Here is an 18491-nt window from a genome sequence, read left to right as displayed (position 1 = left end):
CTATCTTGCGGCGCATAAATAATCGATGGATTAAGGAGACAACGCTGTTTATTATTCGTTTTTTTGTACGAAAATGTATGACAGGTGATTTCGTTGATTATGAGACGCGGAGGAAATCGCAGCATCGATAATGACCGCTCAGTATGGCGCTCTTGCAACATAACGACGAGAAAAACGGAAAAAAACGATCAGAAAATGTAACAGATTAAAAGAACTTATGGAAACCAGAAGCATATCTCAAGAATGTGATATGATTGAAGTGGACATGCTGAAGAAATTATATAACTTAATCAACCTTTTAGTGAATAGAGGAGATTCCCAGAAATAAAATTCATCAAGGGAGAAGTGGGTAGAGTTTCTGTGGTGAGATGAATGCGAGCGAGTTAGTTGGAAAAGGTCCCGTTTGGCATGTGCAAGGTAGTATTTTAAAATATTCGCAAATACCGTCTTAAAGAAGTCACGTTACATTTTAGCCTGCCATATTTATCGTCCGGGCCGCGTCCGCATAAGTCCGGGATTTATTATAATCATATGTGCATGAGGTTCGCGTTTTGAGGTAGCGTCGAAATCTCTCGTGGACGGATTTATTGTCGGTCGTCGTAGTCATTGGCGAACGTGAGCACCGGCGGCCCGCGAATAGACAAGACAATAGTTTGTTTCTGTGGGTTTGAGACAATGGTCCCCTTTTCAAACTTGCCGCCGTAGGTAAGTGTATACCTGTGCGCCTCGGCCTCGGCCAGGTAAGACAGGTTGCGGGGCGCGGCAGGAGGCTGTTTGGAATGCGGGGAGGGCATTCGCAGTCGCCGCTTCTACGCTCTCGCTCAGTCCATCTCAAGACCGTAGACGACGAGGCGGTCCGCGTTTCTTTTCGCTGTTTCGTCATTCAACAAGTGAGCGACGGCGCCGCCGTCACCGAGTCATAACCGGGGTGCGTGCGGAGACGTCGGTCGCGGCGTCGCGGTGCCAGTGATCTGTGTGCGAGAGTGCGCGCCGGTGTCTCGAATACGCTGGATTACGAGTTCTTCGATGGTTTGATGGTTTGATGGTTTCCCGCAGGTGAGCCAAAGACACGGCGGCAGCGCAGGAGTCGGAGCCTTTTAAAATTCGCCTTTTTTCGACGCACATTTTCCTCTCCTACACGAACGGTTAACCTCGCGAAATCGCAACGCTCACGCCTCCGGATTACCGTGCACCCGTTTTTAATCCCCGGAACGGCACCTTCAAAAGAATCCGGTAAATTGAGGAACCATTACAAACATATTTAGAGAGCGGGCGCGCGACCGACGTTTTCAGCGACGATAGTAGCGCTTTTGTTCTGGTTATTAGCAGCTCCGTATCAAGGGATGCTCCGGCCTTCCGCCTTGCCGTCGAACCACGCATTTCACCAATTTACCTCTTTTACGACTCCCATTCCTTGTCTTTTTGTCCCTTGCTAACTCTCCCCGTTGCAGGATGTGCCGCCCCCCACGATGACGACGTCAGCGACCATGTTGCTGCTCCTCCTCCTGCTGGCGGCGTCTCGGGCGGAGCACGTGCGCGACCTGGAGGTGTCCGAAGGCGCCCCCGTCGGCACCAGAATCGGCTTCATCGGCGATGGCGCTTCCGACAGTGGCCCTCCTTACCTCATCGTCCCCGTGGGTAGTGCAGTCGACACGGACCTCGCCATCGACCAAACCACCGGTGAAATCCGCACCAAGGTGTCTTTAGATCGCGAAACTCGTTCGAGTTATTCGCTTGTGGCCATCCCAATCAGCGGAGACAATGTGAAAGTGGTTGTTAAAGTGCTCGACGAGAACGACAACGCGCCGACGTTCCCTATGGCGGTGATGTCCATCGAGTTCCCGGAGAACACGCCGAGGGACGTAAAACGGACTTTGCATCCAGCGAAAGACCTGGATTTGGATGTGTTCAACACGCAGAAATACAACATCGTCTCTGGGAACGTCAACAATACGTTCAGATTGTCTTCGCATCGAGAACGAGACGGGGTGCTGTACCTCGACCTGCAGATCAACGGGTTTTTGGACAGGGAAACCACTCCAGCTTACAGTCTCGTTATTGAAGCTTTAGATGGAGGAAGTCCTCCTCTGCGAGGAGAGATGACCGTCAACATCACCATACAAGACGTTAATGATAACCAGCCGATTTTTAACCAGAGCAGGTATATTGCGACGGTGCCAGAGAACGCCACCGTGGGGACGACGGTCCTCCAGGTGTTCGCCGCTGATAAAGACGCCGGCGAGAACGGCCAGATCGAGTATTCCATCAACAGGAGACAAAGTGATCGTGATAACATGTTTAGAATTGATGCGGCGACGGGTTTCATCGTCGTGAACAAACCTCTGGACTTCGAAACCAAAGAGTTGCATGAACTCGTCATCGTCGCCAAAGACCACGGATTACAGCCTTTAGAAACCACCGCTTTCGTCTCCATCAAAGTGACGGACGTGAACGACAACCAACCCACAATTAACGTCATCTTCTTGAGCGACGATGCGACTCCTAAAATTAGCGAATCCGCGCAACCGGGTGAGTTCGTGGCGAGGATCTCCGTCAACGACCCTGACTCCAAGACGGAGTATTCTAACATCAATGTTACGTTACGTGGAGGTGATGGACACTTTGGGTTGACGACGCGGGATAACATTATATACCTGGTGATCGTCTCCTTGCCTCTAGACAGAGAGTTGCAGCCCAACTACACGTTGAATGTTGTGGCCACGGACCGTGGAAACCCTCCGCTTCACGCGTCGAGGACCATCAACTTGATGGTGACAGACATCAACGACAATGCTCCCGAGTTCGAGCAGGAGATTTACGAAGCGAATGTCATGGAGGTTTCCGACCCTGGAACGTCCGTGATCCAAGTCCTCGCCACCGACAAAGACGAAGGCAACAACAGTGCGATAATATACTCGTTGAAGGATAGCGCCGCGACGCATTCCTCCTGGTTCCAGATAGATCCACGCAGTGGTTTAGTGACAACTCGCGCTCATGTCGATTGTGAAACCGATCCGGTGCCGCGTTTGACCGTTGTTGCAACAGATAACGGGTTTCCGCCGCTATCGTCTTCGGCGACAGTGCTAGTGACCATCCACGACGTCAACGACAACGAACCCATTTTTGACCAGAGCTTCTACAACGTCTCCGTCGCGGAGAACGAGGCCGAAGGACGTTGCATTCTTAAGGTAGGGAAAAAAGGCGCTGGGATAGGTGGTGGGAATCATCGTCGGAACGCGAAAACGAACAAACAAAAGTAAAAGTTCAACCGCGAACGACACTGTTAATTGGACAGGAGGTATGACACGGTGGGTTACCGCGAACGGACGAGATATGCGACATATTTCAACCGTTTGCATTGCTGACAACACGCGGCCAATGACGACGTTAATCGACTATTTTCGCTCGGATCGGGGCGGCGGCGGCCACCCATCGATACCATTAAAAACGAACCAAACCACCAAATTTACTACAAGACCAGCCTATTTCATATGCAGGACCGCAATCAGTGACCGGCGATAACAGTTTTTCCGGTGGTGCTTGTAACCTCATCTGGCGTTCAAGTTTTACAAAAATTCAATATAAATCGTTTTTTTTAACGTATTTCGATAGGGTTCGTCACTTACGAGAGTTGAAGTCTCCAGTGAAATCACCTCTTTCTGTTCTTTTGAATAAACTTTAGAACTCGGATTTTGAAGATCCTTCAGGTTGGTGTTTAAAATTATTGTTCGGATTCTCTAGAGTCAATTCAAACTTCAAATTTCAATTCCAATTAATCTTCTCCAAAATGGATAGGAATATTTTAGTTTTATTTTTGTTTTCGACGTTTTTCCGGGAAAGTTAGTCGCTTAAAAGCGTTGAAGTCTCCAGGAAAACCGCGTTTTTTCTTGTGGAAACCAGTACACGTTTTGTAACCAAACAATAACCACCAAATTTATTACAAGAGGAGCCTATTTCATATGCAGAATCGCAATCATTGCCCGGCGATAACTGTTTTCTTATTTCCTGAAGTTTCCCAAAAAATTGGAGATATTTGCAGTTCTTATTGAGCATTGAAATCACTATTATACATGCGGCACGCACATTTTCAGCCGATTTCTTGGCTTTCAGAGCCAAACTCGCTGCACCTACCGTTCTTACTGGGCGTTTAAGTCTCTCTCTAAATCCTACAAATTTGCAGTTTTCGAGTGATTTGTCTCCGCGAAATGCGCGGTTTTGGTCGACGTAGAGATTTTCCGGTCATCGGCGCGTAAAACCGCTGCATTTTTTCGACGGATTGGTGGATTTGGGCCCGGGCGCCCACGTCCCGATAAAACATCTTGGAGTTTAAGTGCGAATCGGTGTTAGACGACTATAAAATTTCACTCTCGAGATACCGAACGAAGTGGGTCACAGGCGCAATTTGCATTGACAACAAAGTAAATAAAACTGGTAAAGTTGAAAGTTGAGGCAGCACACAGGTGCCTTAGCAGGTCGTTTCCGATTATTTCATTCGAGTCTAATTAATCATAAATCCTTTCTCTCTTGCATTCTAATGAGCGCTGCGCCCGCTTTTCACAATTCGCAGATGATGTGAACGGGGTCGAAATACAAATTTCCTGATTTCTTTCAGGGACACCTGCTTGACATATGAAATATGAATACGATGATTATGCGATTGTGTAATATTTGTATTGTGAATTTACGGTCGATTGGATTTTTATTCGAGCTGATGTCATTTCCGGGGAAAGTGCAGGATCGGTATCAAAAATTCGTTTCGTAATGATTGTCAGCAGGAACGCGAAATTTTTGGGAATAGTTTTCCGTGTAACTGGTTTTCGCTCGCAGCCATCAGAACCATATCGAATAAATAATGAGGCAAGGCCGGCGTTGACACTAACGGCTGTCCGAGCCTCCAATTATCAAAAAAACGCTTTTCTTTTAAGTTCTTTATTTTCTGTCCCAATCTACCGTTAAAATCGCCAACGTTCCTAGTGTTAAAAACCTGTTGAAACGCCGAAACTAAAAATCTCGCTTCTTTTTTTCAATGGTGAAACTTTTCTTAATTCGTGCTGGCACGGTTGTAAAAACCTAACTGTAAATGTCTCGTCCTGTATATCTCGTATTACGAGCTCTTAACGCTCACTTTCATGTTAATTGCGTTACTCAATCATACCATTGAAATTGTCGAAACCTGTCGGATCGTGGGAGGTTGGGAAAAAAAATCTGAAAGTAACAGGTTGCATCGTATGCACAGAAAAACACGTCGATGACCCGTCCAAAATCATAACATTTTTTACAGGACATCACACCGCCGCTGCTTATAAAACAAGCGTTTAAAACAGCGGGAGACACTTAATAAATTCTGTTTGGAAAACCGGCAATTTCCCGCGAGTTTCCTTTTCGGTTATTGAGTCGTTCGCTCGTGCTCTATGGTCGGCGGAGGATTTATGGCCATCGCGATTAATACCTCTTTTACATGCGATATTTTGATGGCGGACGTAAACTGGATTATTTAGGTCCTTGGCTGCAAATCCGGTCATTTTTCTCTATTAAGCAATGGTTTTTCCGGTGATGCTTGTAACCTCATCTGGCATTGAAGTTTAATAAAAAATTAATATAAATCGTATTTTTAGCGTTTGTTTGGTAGGGTTCGTCGCTTAACGAGAGTTGAAGTCTCCAGCTTTCGTCTTTCTGTTCATTTAAATCGTTGAATAAACTTTAGAATTAAGATTTTGAAGATCCTTTAGATTGACGTTTAAAATTATTGTTCGGATCCTCCAGAATCTGTCAGCACCTACTTTAGTTTAATTTTTGTTTTTGGCGTTTTGCCGGCAAAGTTACTTGCTTAAGAGCGTTAAAGTCTCCAGCAAAACCGCGGATTTTTTTTGTGGAAACCAGGTGGGTCTTGTAACCTAATCTGGCATTCAAGTTTTACAAAAAATCAATATAAATCGTATTTTTAGCGTATTATTTGGTAGGGTTCGTCGCTTAAGAGAGTGGAAGTCTCCAGCGAAATCGCGAGTTTTCTTATGGAAACCAGCACAGGTTTTCCCGGTGATTTATGGGAGAATGGCGTCCGCCGCCTCCGCTCCTCTAATTTTTCTCTATTAAGCAATATTTAAAAATCCATTAAAGCCAACACGCCGGTTTGACAAACAGGTCTTTTTTTATAAACGTTACATAAAATCGTCTGTATTCGTACAACCGGGCCTCGATAGTATCTATGGCTCGTTTTATAGCGGCAATAAAAAGGATGTTTTAAATTGTACACAGGGATTATAATTAAAAAAATATATAAAGAAATACTTAGACTTTATTATTTCGTATGGGCCGACCTCCGCATTTTAATGCCCCGGAAAATTGTCTATTTTTAATGCGGCTCATAATTTTTATTATTACAAGAATCCCTCGCAATAAAAACGATCTTTACGGCTCCTATATTGATTATAGTCGCCCTCGAGCCCAACTTTCTTTAAACTTTAATCCCAATTCATTAAACTGCTCTAAAATGAGTTTTTCCGGTAGAGTTCGTCGCTTACGTGCGTTGAAGTCTCTAACAAAATCGCGATTTTTCCCGTACAGTGCTTGTAATCTCATCTGGCATTTAAGTTTTACAAAAAATCGATATAATGCACCGGAAAATTGTCTATATGGTTCCTATATTGATTGTCGACGCCCTCAAACTCAATTTTCCTTACATTTTAATTTCAATTCTTTGAACTAAACTGCTCTAAAATGAGCTTTCTCGATAGAGTTCGTCGCTTACAGGCGTTGAAGTTTCCAGCAAAATCGCTGTTTTCCTCGCGTTAACCAGCACACATTTTTCCGATGGTGTTTGTAACCTCATCTGGCATCGGAGTTTAACAAAAAAATTCATATCTATAACGCTCAGGAAAATTGTCTTTTTTAATGCGGCTTAAAATTTTTGTTATACGAATCCCTCGCAATAAAAACGATCTTTGCGGCTCCTATGTTCTCCTCAACCCCAATTCTTTGAACTAAACTGTTCAAAAGATGAGTTTTTTCGATAGAGTTCGTCGCCTAAAAGCGTTGAAGTCTCCACCAAAATCGCGGTTTTCCTCGCGTCAACCAGCACACATTTTTCCGCTGGTGTTTGTAACCTCATCTGGCATTTAAGTTTTACAAAAAATCGCCATAACGCCCCGGAAAATCGTCTATTTTAATGCGGCTAATAATTTTTATTATTACACGAATCCCTCGCAATAAAACGATCTTTACGGCTCCTATATTGATTATCGACGCCCGCGAGCCCAACTTTCTTCTCTTTTTTTTCGAGTTGACCAACCCACCGGTGCGTTATCAACTCAATTCGCCGCAAAATCACGTCGTAAATCTGCGAATTTTTCGTGAAAGTCGCGGAGCGCCCAAGATGCCACCGGTTAATTTATTAATAACACCGATGATAATTTGTCGACTTTCACTGCTTCGCCATAAATAATCGGCACGGAGAGGCGGACGAGCGGATAAAATTCGGTCTTGCAGATCGAAAAGTCGAGGAAGAGATGTGACCTCTTGTTCTCGTTTCGGAGTTTCAGCGAGCTCCAGAAAGTGGCGCAGTCAGTGGCTTTGTTACGTGGGAGCAGATTCGCTTCAAATCGAAGAAAAATGTTTGTAGTTCTGTGGCGTAGACAGTCGTCCGTATCTTCTACGCCACATGAATTTCAAATGGTACTTACCGACCAGAAAATAGTTACAAATCGCAATTAACTCGTTCTTAGATAACATTAACATAGTCGTAAATATTTATCCGCGTTTTAGCTAAAATTGAGTTATTAGGAAGCGGCGGCTTCGATCATTAATGTTTCCGGGTAATAAACCGGAAAGAAGAACTCGCCCACTACGTTTCCGATGAATTCGTTTTATTGCAGTGGCCATATTGTCGATTTTTTATTGGGCACTCAGCGGCTATTCTTCGGATAATAAAAAAGATCTTGATAACGGCGCGCCTCTGGAGAGGTCCTTCGTCCTTCGCATAGAAAGTCGTGCGGTTCGTTGTCAAATCAATTTCTGCATTCTAACAGTGTCAGATCGACTGCGGCCGCGTTTAATTGACACATATTATGATATTAAGATGAAACGATATGCAAATAGGGGCGTCCCGTGTTTGGGGAAACGAGATCCTGCCGGTCGATAAGGACGATTGCCGGAAAATCGAGAGCAGAATGGTTTTTTGCCGATTGAGCCATAAGGTGAAATGGAACATGATCGATATTAATGAAGCAATTATACACTTAATTAGGTGGAATCGTTTGGTAGCGCGGTGGAATTTCGACTTAAATGGAACCAGGATCAACAAGAATAAGCGGAAAATTAATGGCGTGTATTTATATTGTCGACCTTATAGATAAATTTTCGATGGTACCGTTTAGTTTTATTGGACTTTACAAGCTCGCTTTTACTATTTTAAGTATTCGTACCGAAGGAATGTCGTGGCCTGATAAGTCTCGACTGTTAAAATTTAATTAATGTGTAGGAAAAGCATAAAGCTGTGGAATGACCGACGGACGATATGTTCCAAATTTTAAATTTTTAATTGACAAGAAAAAGTAGAACGAGCTTCTCAGATTTGTACACTCTTGCGAAAATTAGAGACAGCTGTTGGTACCCAGGAGCAGTCTATAAATTAATAATAATGTGGCGTTTTATTGGCACCAAATTATTGTTTGGAAAAGTCACGACCTCTTGACATTGCTGTTGTCATCTCGAGTATTAAATATCCGAGCATTGTTTACAATAACGTTAAATAACAACGAATGACTTGTGCTAGGTTTTTATGCTTCCATTGAACTTGAACGTTTGCACGCTTTTCTGGGCTTTTAAATCGCTGAATAAACTTTAGATTCAGATTTTGAAAATACTCTCAATTCTAATTAAACTGCTCTAAAATAGTTTTTGGCATTTTTTCGGTTGGGTTCGTCGCTTACGAATGTTGAAGTCTCCAGCAAAATTGCGATTTTTCTTGCGGAAACCAGCACAGGTTTTTCCGGTGGTGCTTGTTACCTCATCTGGCATTCAAGTTTTACAAAAAAAAATCTGTATAAATCGTTTTTTGGCGTTTTTTTGAAAGGGTTTGTCTCCAGCAAAATCACGACTTTCTGTTCTTTTAAATCGTTGAGTAAACTTTAGATTTCAGATTTTGAAGAACTTTTAGACTGACGTTTAAAATTATTGTTCGGATCCTCCAGAATCTGTCAATTCAAACTTCAAATTTCAATTCCAATTAATTTTCTCTAAAATAAATAGGAATATTTTGGCTTTATTTTTGTTTAGGGCGTTTTTTTGCTAGAGTTCGTCGCTTTACGAGCGTTGTAGTCTCCAAAAAATTTTGCGGCTTTTCTCACGGAAATCAGCATAGATTTTTCCGGTGGTGCGGTAACCTCATCGGGCATTCAAATTTTACCAACAATCAATATATCGATCTAGTTTTTGGCGTTTTTCTGGTAGGGTTCGTTGAAGTTTTCAACAAAATCACGTCTTTCTGTTGTTTTAAATCGTTGAATAAAGATTTTGAATATCCTTTAGAAGATTGACGTTTAAAATTATTGTTCGGATCCTCCAGAATATCTGTCAATTCTTAAACTTCAAATTTCAATTAAAATTTTTCGAAATAAACTGCTTACAAATAAATAGGGATATTTTGTTAAAATTCAAATTCTCTTTTAGAAAATAGTTATTTATGTACCAAGTCAGTAAAGTGATTCTTTATCGACCGAGTCTGAGATTACAAGCCGAGTTCGATAAAAACACATTACTGACGTGGTGCATACAAACTTTGATCGCCAACAGTTAAACCATTAGAATATAACACTAAAAAAGCAAAACTTTCATTTAAGATGTTAAATACATAGGCCTCGTTGTGTTTTTTTTTTCAAAACGTGAAACATGCAAATATGGAATATGCGTCAGGTAAATAACTACGATTGTACAAGTACAATAAAGTGAATGTTTACTTCCGCAAATCACTATGGTAATGTGTCGCTTTCTAGGCGGTGGGCGATAGGTACATTATTTTTTGACTTGAGTGGTTTTGCATAAAAAAAAATATTAACCAATAAGGAAATATCATTATTTTAAACACATCCCATAGCGCTTTAGTCACACGCTGAAAATGGCGCCGTCATTTTAGTCACAAGTTGAAATTAGCTAGCCTAACTGAAATTGACAGTTGGTTGGAAATAGATTTGTTTTAAATTTGACGTTGTAGAAAAAGTACAGTATGTAACACGGTTATAACCTACTCGAGATAGTCGTACTTTAAACACTCGCTCCGCTCGTGCTTAAATAAACTCGTGCCTAAGACGACATTTATAAGTGTTGTTACATAATATACTATTAAGTGGCCATTTTAGTGATGCTAATTGACATTGTAACACTAAAGTGGTGCTTTACTCACGAGCTGAAGTTAGACACTGATGAAATTGTGATTAATTTGTGGTTTAATTTTGAATTTGAGGTCGTAGAAAAAGTATAGTTTGTAACACGTTTAAAACTACTTAAATTTTATCCAAAAATGGACTTTCTAAGGATGTTACAAATTTGTTAAAAGACTGAAAGACTGAAATTTTTTATGTGACCTTTTCTAAGCTATAATTTCGAGCCTTTGTCCTTAGAAGCTGTGAAAACTGTAATTTCCCAAGCATGTCAAAGCGTAAACGTGAATATTCACTGTGTCATATTAAGCGGTATGAAGAAAGAGTAAACCAGATTGGGAATGCGGAATTAAGCGCGCTTAAAATACAATTAAAATTTATTGGATTAATCCGCTATTAATTAATCAGTAATATCAATTTCTAGGCAATATTTTTAATCTAGACATCTTTATGCATGGCTGTATAGAAACAAGGTCGAACAGTCACTTAGAAAATGGACCAAATTTCATTTTAGCCGGAATAATTTATTGTCGTGTTGGGAATAAAATCTTTGTTCGAACACGTTTTTCTGCAATTTCGATTGCGAAACAATAAAACTCACGCATTTTTGATCTTTCTCATTGATTAAGTGTGAGAACTGTCATATCCGCTCGTTGCAGCAGCGCCCTTGACATAAGTAAAATGTTATATTCATAATAAAAATGGAAATGACTGTTAAAACACCTAATTTAAGTCACCCACATTAATTGCCGATCAAATTTGAATAACAGAATAATAAATCTGGAAATTGGCAGAGAAGGTCCTCGCACCACAATGGCGACAGAAACGTGTAAATTCCGTTTGATTTATCCGATTAGATGGGAGCATCTCGTTTTCGTCTTAGAACTCCGCGTCAGATTGTTGACCATTTTGTCATGTCGTTGGACACATTCCACACATGACACCCGTCGGTCGTTAGCCCGCCGATCCATAACACATCCAGATCGCAATCGATGTGGCTGATCTAATTTGCTTGCACTATTAATCAACAGATGTCGCTACTTATCATGGTCGGTCGGCAAAATGCCACCATTATGTCTTGCTTCTAGCATCGCGTGTTTCCAGACACTGCCGGTTATCTGTCTTATTCCATGTCAATTAAACTTGTACACAAGGAAGACGTCTCCGCTGCAAATTAAACGAGACGAAAATCACTTTTCGGAGGTCAAACTTTCTCGTGGACATTGATTTGTTTATCGCCGCGTGGGATGCTTCAGAACCGGCCGTCATACCAACAGGAATTAAGAAATTAACAGAGAAATCAAACCTGATCGGATAATCTGAGACGGCTTTTCCATAAAAGCCCACGAACGCCAAAGGCTCCAACTTCCCTCCAATTCGCGCGCTTCTCCCCTGCGTGTTTTCTTCAGTGGCCATTTTTAACCTCCATTGTGTGCAAATCCGCGCTATGAATTTGTTAAACATTCAAATAGCCGCTGTCAAAGAATAGATAAATGATACTTTTACATCTAACTAGTTATTAAAGTTGGAAAAAAATGAATTAGGACACATTACTTCCATAAATTAAAGCCTGCTTATGATCGCGGACTGTTATTTCCTTTTCAATAGGGTCCATCTGTGCGGTCAGGGTCGGTTCGTTGCTTCACCTCGCGTCGAAGTCTCCACGCAAAAGCCCAATTCCTCCGTTTTTCGTCATGTTTTTGTGTTGCAAACGTAGGTTCGTTGCTTCACCGCGCGTCGAAGTCTCCACGCAAAGTCCCGATTCTTTCCTTTTTCGTCATGTTTTTCGGTTGCAAACATCGGTTCGTTGCTTCACCGCGCGTCGAAGTCTCCACACAAAAGCCCGATTCCCCCGATTTTCGTCATGTTTTTGTGTTGCAAACGTCGGTTCGTTGCTTCACCTCGCGTCGAAGTCTCCACGCAAAAGTCCGATTCCCCCGATTTTCGTCATGTTTTTGTGTTGCAAACGTCGGTTCGTTGCTTCACCGCGCGTCGAAGTCTCCACGCAAAGACCCGATTCCTCCGTTTTTCGGTTGCAAACATCGGTTTGTTGCTTTACCGGGCATCGAAGTCTCCACACAAAAGCCCGATTCCTCCGTTTTTCATGTTTTTCTGTTGCAAACGTCGGTTTGTTGCTTCACCGCGCGTCGAAGTCTCCACGCAAAAGCCCGATTCCACCGTTTTCCGTCATGTTTTCGCGTTGGAAACAACGCGGAAGGGTAAAACGAGGCCGGGAAAACAAATGTGTCGGAAAAATCCTCCGGTGATTTACGACGAAAGGTCACAACATCGTCAACATAGGACACCGAGCATATAATTAGCCAACTTCGCATAAATCAACGCGATTTATGGATTTCCCAAAGACAATACATTTGTTTGGTCATGCAACTGGTTCAAGGTATTAAATCTGGCAATCTTGGTGACCATGGAATTAAACCAAAAATGAAAACGATAACGCCGTTGACACTTGACCACTCCCAGCCGGTTTGATTTCCTCGTAATTTGTACGTGTAGGAATTATTTTAAAGATAATTGTCATTTTGATCAATTAACTGACAAAACGCTGACATGGAAAAAAGAAGGGGGCTCCATAGGTGGTCGTAGAGAAAGAGGTTTTCGAATCAAGGTAATGCAGGATTTTTTACCATATTTTGCATATACAGTAATTGGGATAAGGTCAAGTAGGCTTGATAAGCCGACTAGATCAAGATGTGAAATTCTAAGAAACTCTCACTGTAACGCCAAGTCATGTTTCGAGCCTATTATTAAAATTAGAAGCTAGAAAATTTTCGTCGCTTATTATTGCGTTGAAGTCTCCACCCTCGTGTGGGGTCTCAGCTGTGACGTCGGCGCTTTTTGGTGAATACTTGCGATTTTTGTTCTTGGGCGAACAGGTTTGTTCAGTAATAAAATTAAATGTAATTGTCACCTAATTAGTTATGAGCCGCGATTAGCGCGTTATAAATCCTGCCATATGTCCTGCATTCATTAATGGAGATCGACGCTTCGTGCACTTGTTCTAATGGATTTATATTAATAATAAAACTTGTATTAACAAATTTATGTAAATTATATTCAACGTTGCAGGAGTGCGTTCCAAAAAAAATTCCTGCGATGAATGAACAAACGATGTTTATTAATAATATTTGCTATTGTAACCTTGGTGCACGGCACCTACACGGTCGCAGTCGGCCAGGACAAAAAAATATGCAAGGACAACTACCGAAGTGATTTTAGAAATATTTCAAGCTTAGTTGCATTAAAATTTCAAATTTGTCTGCGAAATGCTGTTTGTCTGGATAATTTTCGGGATTGTCGACGGGCCGTAACACTCGATTTGGACGTTTTTCTTTGACCGCATACCAGCGATCTCGGCGGATTTGCTGCCGAGAGATGGCCAGGATAAGGAATTTCGTTTCTTGAGCGACGAAATTTCGAACGCATTTTAATTATCCAGCGCTGTGTTAATTTTAATATCCGCAATAATTGTACGCAGGCCATGATTTATTCCGCAATCAGAACGAGTATAATAATGAAACCATTAAGCGGGTTTATCGTGATTATCCCAGGCGATCTCGGTCGGCCATGCACCGAGAAAACAATTCAAGATCGGAGGCCCGCGTGGATATATTGCGGGTATTTTTCCTCGAAAGCGCAAATAATAAAGTGGAAGGTTGGCTCATCTATAACCGGCGATCGGGCCGATTATTAAAATTCCTCGCAGTCTGCTACTGTCAACAAATTGCATCTTATTCCAGCTATCCAACACGGCGAACACACGGAAATGCTATGCTTTGATGCATTTCTGATTAATTGCGTACAGCGACATTAATTACTTGCTTGGAAACGCACGCATCATTCCGAGACTTAATTATTGCGATTTTTCGTCGTTTTTCACTCCGGAAAAAGCATTTCGGAAAGCCGGACTTGGATCGACGCGTTCGAATCATACATCAAACCCAACTGTCAGATGGAATATAATTGAAAATTTATTATAATTTTTCACGAAGATTAATGACTCGGATAATTAACGTGCGAGCCTTTATTATAAACAAAAACGCAATTTTAATAAACAATTTCGATTTCTATTAAAACTAAGACTTTTTGTCCGCTCGATCTTTAATAGCTCTCGGGGTGATTATAGTCCTGACAATTTAGGTGCAGACTTTGCTTATTTCTTGATGCTCACATTTTTGGCACTCGTTGCACGCTATAATAAATCGGGTAATAAATCCTCCTTTCAATGCATTACAGAGCCTGCTATTTTTAACGGAATTTGTAATAAAGGTTAGGAACGCCTTCCCGGCGGGGAGTCTGTTTCTAATAATTACAGTCAATTAGTCATCTGTCGTGACCACATCTACAGGTTTTTGGCGTTTTTCCGTAGGGTTCGTCGCTTACAAACATTCAACTCTCCAGTGAAATCGCTTTTCCGGGGGTGCTTGTTGGCTCATCTGGCATTCAAGTTTCTCAAAAGCGCTTTAAAGGTGTCGACAAACCGTAGGTATGTTATTGTTAACTGTACAGAAATCTGAGTTCTATTCATCCAATCTAGTTTTTGGCGTTTTTTTCGGTAGGGTTCGTCGCTTACGAAAGTTGAAGTCTCCAGCAAAATCGCGTTTTTCCTTTATTTAAACCGTTAAACAAACTCTAGATTTAGATTTTTCAGTTCTTTCGCAGTCAAATTTTGAAGATCCTTTTGATTGACGTTTAAAATTATTCTTCGGATTGTCCAGAATCTGTCAATTTAGCGTTTTTTCGATAGAGTTCGTCACTTACGAGCGTTGAAATCTCCAACAAAAACGCGTTTTTTTACTAAAACCAGCACACGTTTATTCTGTGGCGCTTGTTACCTCATCTGGCATTCAAGTTTTACAAAAAATCAATACGAATCGTTCTGTATGACCGTGTATCAAGAATCAACGGCTAAATCTGGAGAAAACGGCAAAAATCTGCATGAAATCTCCAAAATTAGTAGAAAAATCCGCTAAATTTGATCTTAAATGACCATTGTTCGCACATTTAGACGATTTTTGGGCTGTATTCCCAGAATTCACCTCAAAACCCACCAGTTTTTATCAAGATTCAACGGCTAAATCCAGAGAAATCTGCAGGTTGTTTTATTAAAAGTTAAAATCTCCAGGAAAATTGCGTTTTCTGTTCTTTTAAACCGTTGAATAAACTGGAGATTCAGATTTTTCACTTCTTTCGAAGTCGAATTTTAAAGATCATTTTGATCGACGTTTAAAATTATTGCTCGGATCGTCCAGAATTTGTCAATTTGGCGCTTTTTCGATAGAGTTCGTCGCTTACGAGCGTTGAAGTTTCCAACAAAATCGCGTTTTTTCTTACTAAAACCTGCACACGTTTTTCCTGTGGTGCTTGTGACCTCATCTGGCATTCAAGTTTTCTTGAAACTCTTTTTATCAATATCCAACGGCTAAATCTAGACAAAAAAGGCAGAAATCTGCATAAAATCTCCAAAATTTATAGAGAGCTTCGCTAAATTTGATGTTAAATGACGATTTTTCGTACATTGAGACGGTTTTTGGGACTGCCTCCGCAGTTTTTGTCAAGATTCAACAGCTAAATCTGAAGAAAACGACAGAAATCTGCGGTTCGTCGCTTACGCGTGTTGAAGTCTCCAGCAAAATCTCGCTTTTCCGGTGGTGCTTGTAGCGTCGTCTGGCATTCAAGTTTTACAAAAAAATGAATACCTATAAATCGTTTCGTAGGTACAACCATTTTGAAAAAACGCTCGTGTATGTGTTAAAAAGTGTCGACAATCCGTATGTTCTTGCAAATTGTAATATTAAACAAAGATCTACTTATCTGATCTAGTTTTTGGCGTTTTCCCGGCAGGGTTCGTCGCTTGCGCGCGTTGAAGTCTCCCGCGAAATCTCTCTTTTCCGGTGGTGCTTGTAGCCTCATCTGGCATTGAAGTTTTACAAAAAATCAATATGAATCGTTCCGTATAACCATTTTGAAAAAGCGCTTGTGTATCCGCTCAAAGGTGTCGACAATCCGTATGTTATTGTTAATTGTATCAATCTGTGTTCTATTCATCCGATCTCCATAGGACGCCGAGGTATTTGCTCCCTGCGGTGTACAAACATCCATCGCTCCAAGCACGATAATAACTTCAGAAATTGTGGGTCATTCGATAAAAACGCCTCCGGAGCTCCGACTCTTCAGCGGATTTTCAAAAATCGCGCCTAGCCCAGTCGTACCAAAGAAGAAAAGCGGTCAAATCGTAGGCAGCTTCTTTGTGCGAAACAAATATGTCAGCGGCGGTGATTAATCCTGTGCCTGAAAACGGGACCTGAAATGTAAGAACTTAGTTAACATACATGAACTACTGGCTTTTACTGCTCTTTGTTCCAAGAGAATCTTCCTCGTTTCTTTGCGGGAGTTATGGGCGGCATTCTTGTTATTACGATGTCTTGTTTTAGCTGTAAAATTCAAGATGGGAGGTTTTAATGAGGGTGATTGGCTCCGGGAGAAAATGACGAAATTGCCGTTTGAGATTTAATGGGAACACTTGCTGCTGATTAGGGATAATGGGGAGGAACTTCTACGAACACTCAACTTTTGCCAGATTTTTATGGCACAAAGAAAAGAAAGGTTCTTCGGCATCGGAGCGATAGACTAAATAAATATCTGCAGAGGTTTTTACGGCTGCTAAATGAATGCGTGATCTCACCTACCTGGAGATTTGAATGCTCATAAACTGAAAATAAAAATTGTTCTTCATTAGATATTTCTTTATATTCTTGCGTTTCTTTGGTCATTCTTGAAAACCTTCAAATCCCGGATATCCTTTAAATTTTCTACCATTTTTAGGTTCTGCAAATCGGTCGAATTTTATACTTATCTGGAGATTTGAATGCTCAAAAATTGAAAATAAAAAATTGTTTTTCATTGGATATTTCTTTATATTCTGCCACATGTTTATGGCACAAACAAAAGAAAGGATTTTCGTCATCAGACGCTAGACTAAATAAATATCTGCAGAGGGTTTTACGGGTGCTAAATGAATGCATGATCTCTCCTACTTGGAGATTTGAATGCTAAAAGACTGAAAATAAAAAAATGTTCTTCATTAGATTTGTCTTTATATTCTTCTGTTTTTCTGGTCATTTTTGAAAATCCTCAAATCCAGGATAACTTTTAAATTTTCTACCATTTTTAGGTCCTGCAAATCGGTGGAAATCTAGATTTACCTGGAGATTTGAATGCTCGAAAACCGAAAACAAAAAATTGTTTTTTATTGGATATTTCTTTATATTCTGCCACATTTTTATGACACAGACGAAAGAAAGGTTCTTCGTCATCGGACGCTAGACTAAATAAATATTTGCAGAGGGTTTTTACGGCTGCTAAATCAATGTGTGATCTCCCATACCTGGAGAATTAAATGCTCAAAACTGAAAATAAAAAATTGTTCTTCTTTAGATATTCTTCCGTTTCTCTGGTTATTCTTGCAAATCTTCAAATCTTGGGAATCCTTTAAATTTTCTACCATTTTTAGGTCTTGCAAATCGGTCGAATTCTATACTTACCTGGAGATTTGAATGCTCAAAAATTGAAAATAAAAAATTGTTTTTCTTTAAATATTTCTTTATATTCATTTGTTTCTCTGGTTATTCTCGAACATCTTTAAATCCCTGAAATCCTTTAAATCTTCTACCGATTTTAAGTCCTGCAAGTTCTCGCAAATCGGTGGAATTCCATACTTATCTGGAGATTTGAATGCTCAAAAACTAAAAAAAAATATTTTTCATTAGATATTTCTTTATTTTCAGCCACATTTTTATGGCACAGACAAAAGAAAGGTTTTTCGTCATCGGACGCTAGACTAAATAAATATTTGCAGGGGTTTTTACGGCTGCTAAATGAATGTGTGATCTCCCATACCTGGAGAATTAAATGCTCAAAACTGAAAATAAAAATTGTTCTTCATTAGATATTTCTTTATATTCTTGCGTTTCTTTGGTCATTCTTGAAAACCTTCAAATCCCGGATATCCTTTAAATTTTCTACCATTTTTAGGTTCTGCAAATCGGTCGAATTTTATACTTATCTGGAGATTTGAATGCTCAAAAATTGAAAATAAAA

General features: G+C 40.8%; 1 protein-coding gene across 1 annotated transcript in view; it reads left to right on the top strand.

Annotated features, from left to right (window-relative positions):
- Positions 1-819: 819 nt before the first annotated feature.
- LOC148166516 (protein dachsous-like) overlaps positions 820-18491 on the top strand; it is a 174178-nt gene continuing 156506 nt past the window's right edge. Inside the window, exons 1-2 of the mRNA XM_088049396.1 lie at positions 820-1056; positions 1452-3188. Coding sequence (XP_087905522.1) covers positions 1470-3188 — 1719 coding nt within the window. The 5' untranslated portion in view covers positions 820-1056; positions 1452-1469. The remainder of the gene's footprint in view (positions 1057-1451; positions 3189-18491) is intronic.

This window comes from Gnatocerus cornutus, unplaced genomic scaffold (genome assembly GCF_029298725.1).
Source record: "Gnatocerus cornutus isolate USDA-ARS CGAHR unplaced genomic scaffold, icGnaCorn1.1 ctg00000023.1, whole genome shotgun sequence".
Taxonomy (NCBI): Eukaryota; Metazoa; Arthropoda; class Insecta; order Coleoptera; family Tenebrionidae; genus Gnatocerus; species Gnatocerus cornutus.
The sequence above is the reverse complement of the archived record's forward strand: the minus strand, read 5'-3'. Positions and strand labels throughout refer to the sequence as shown.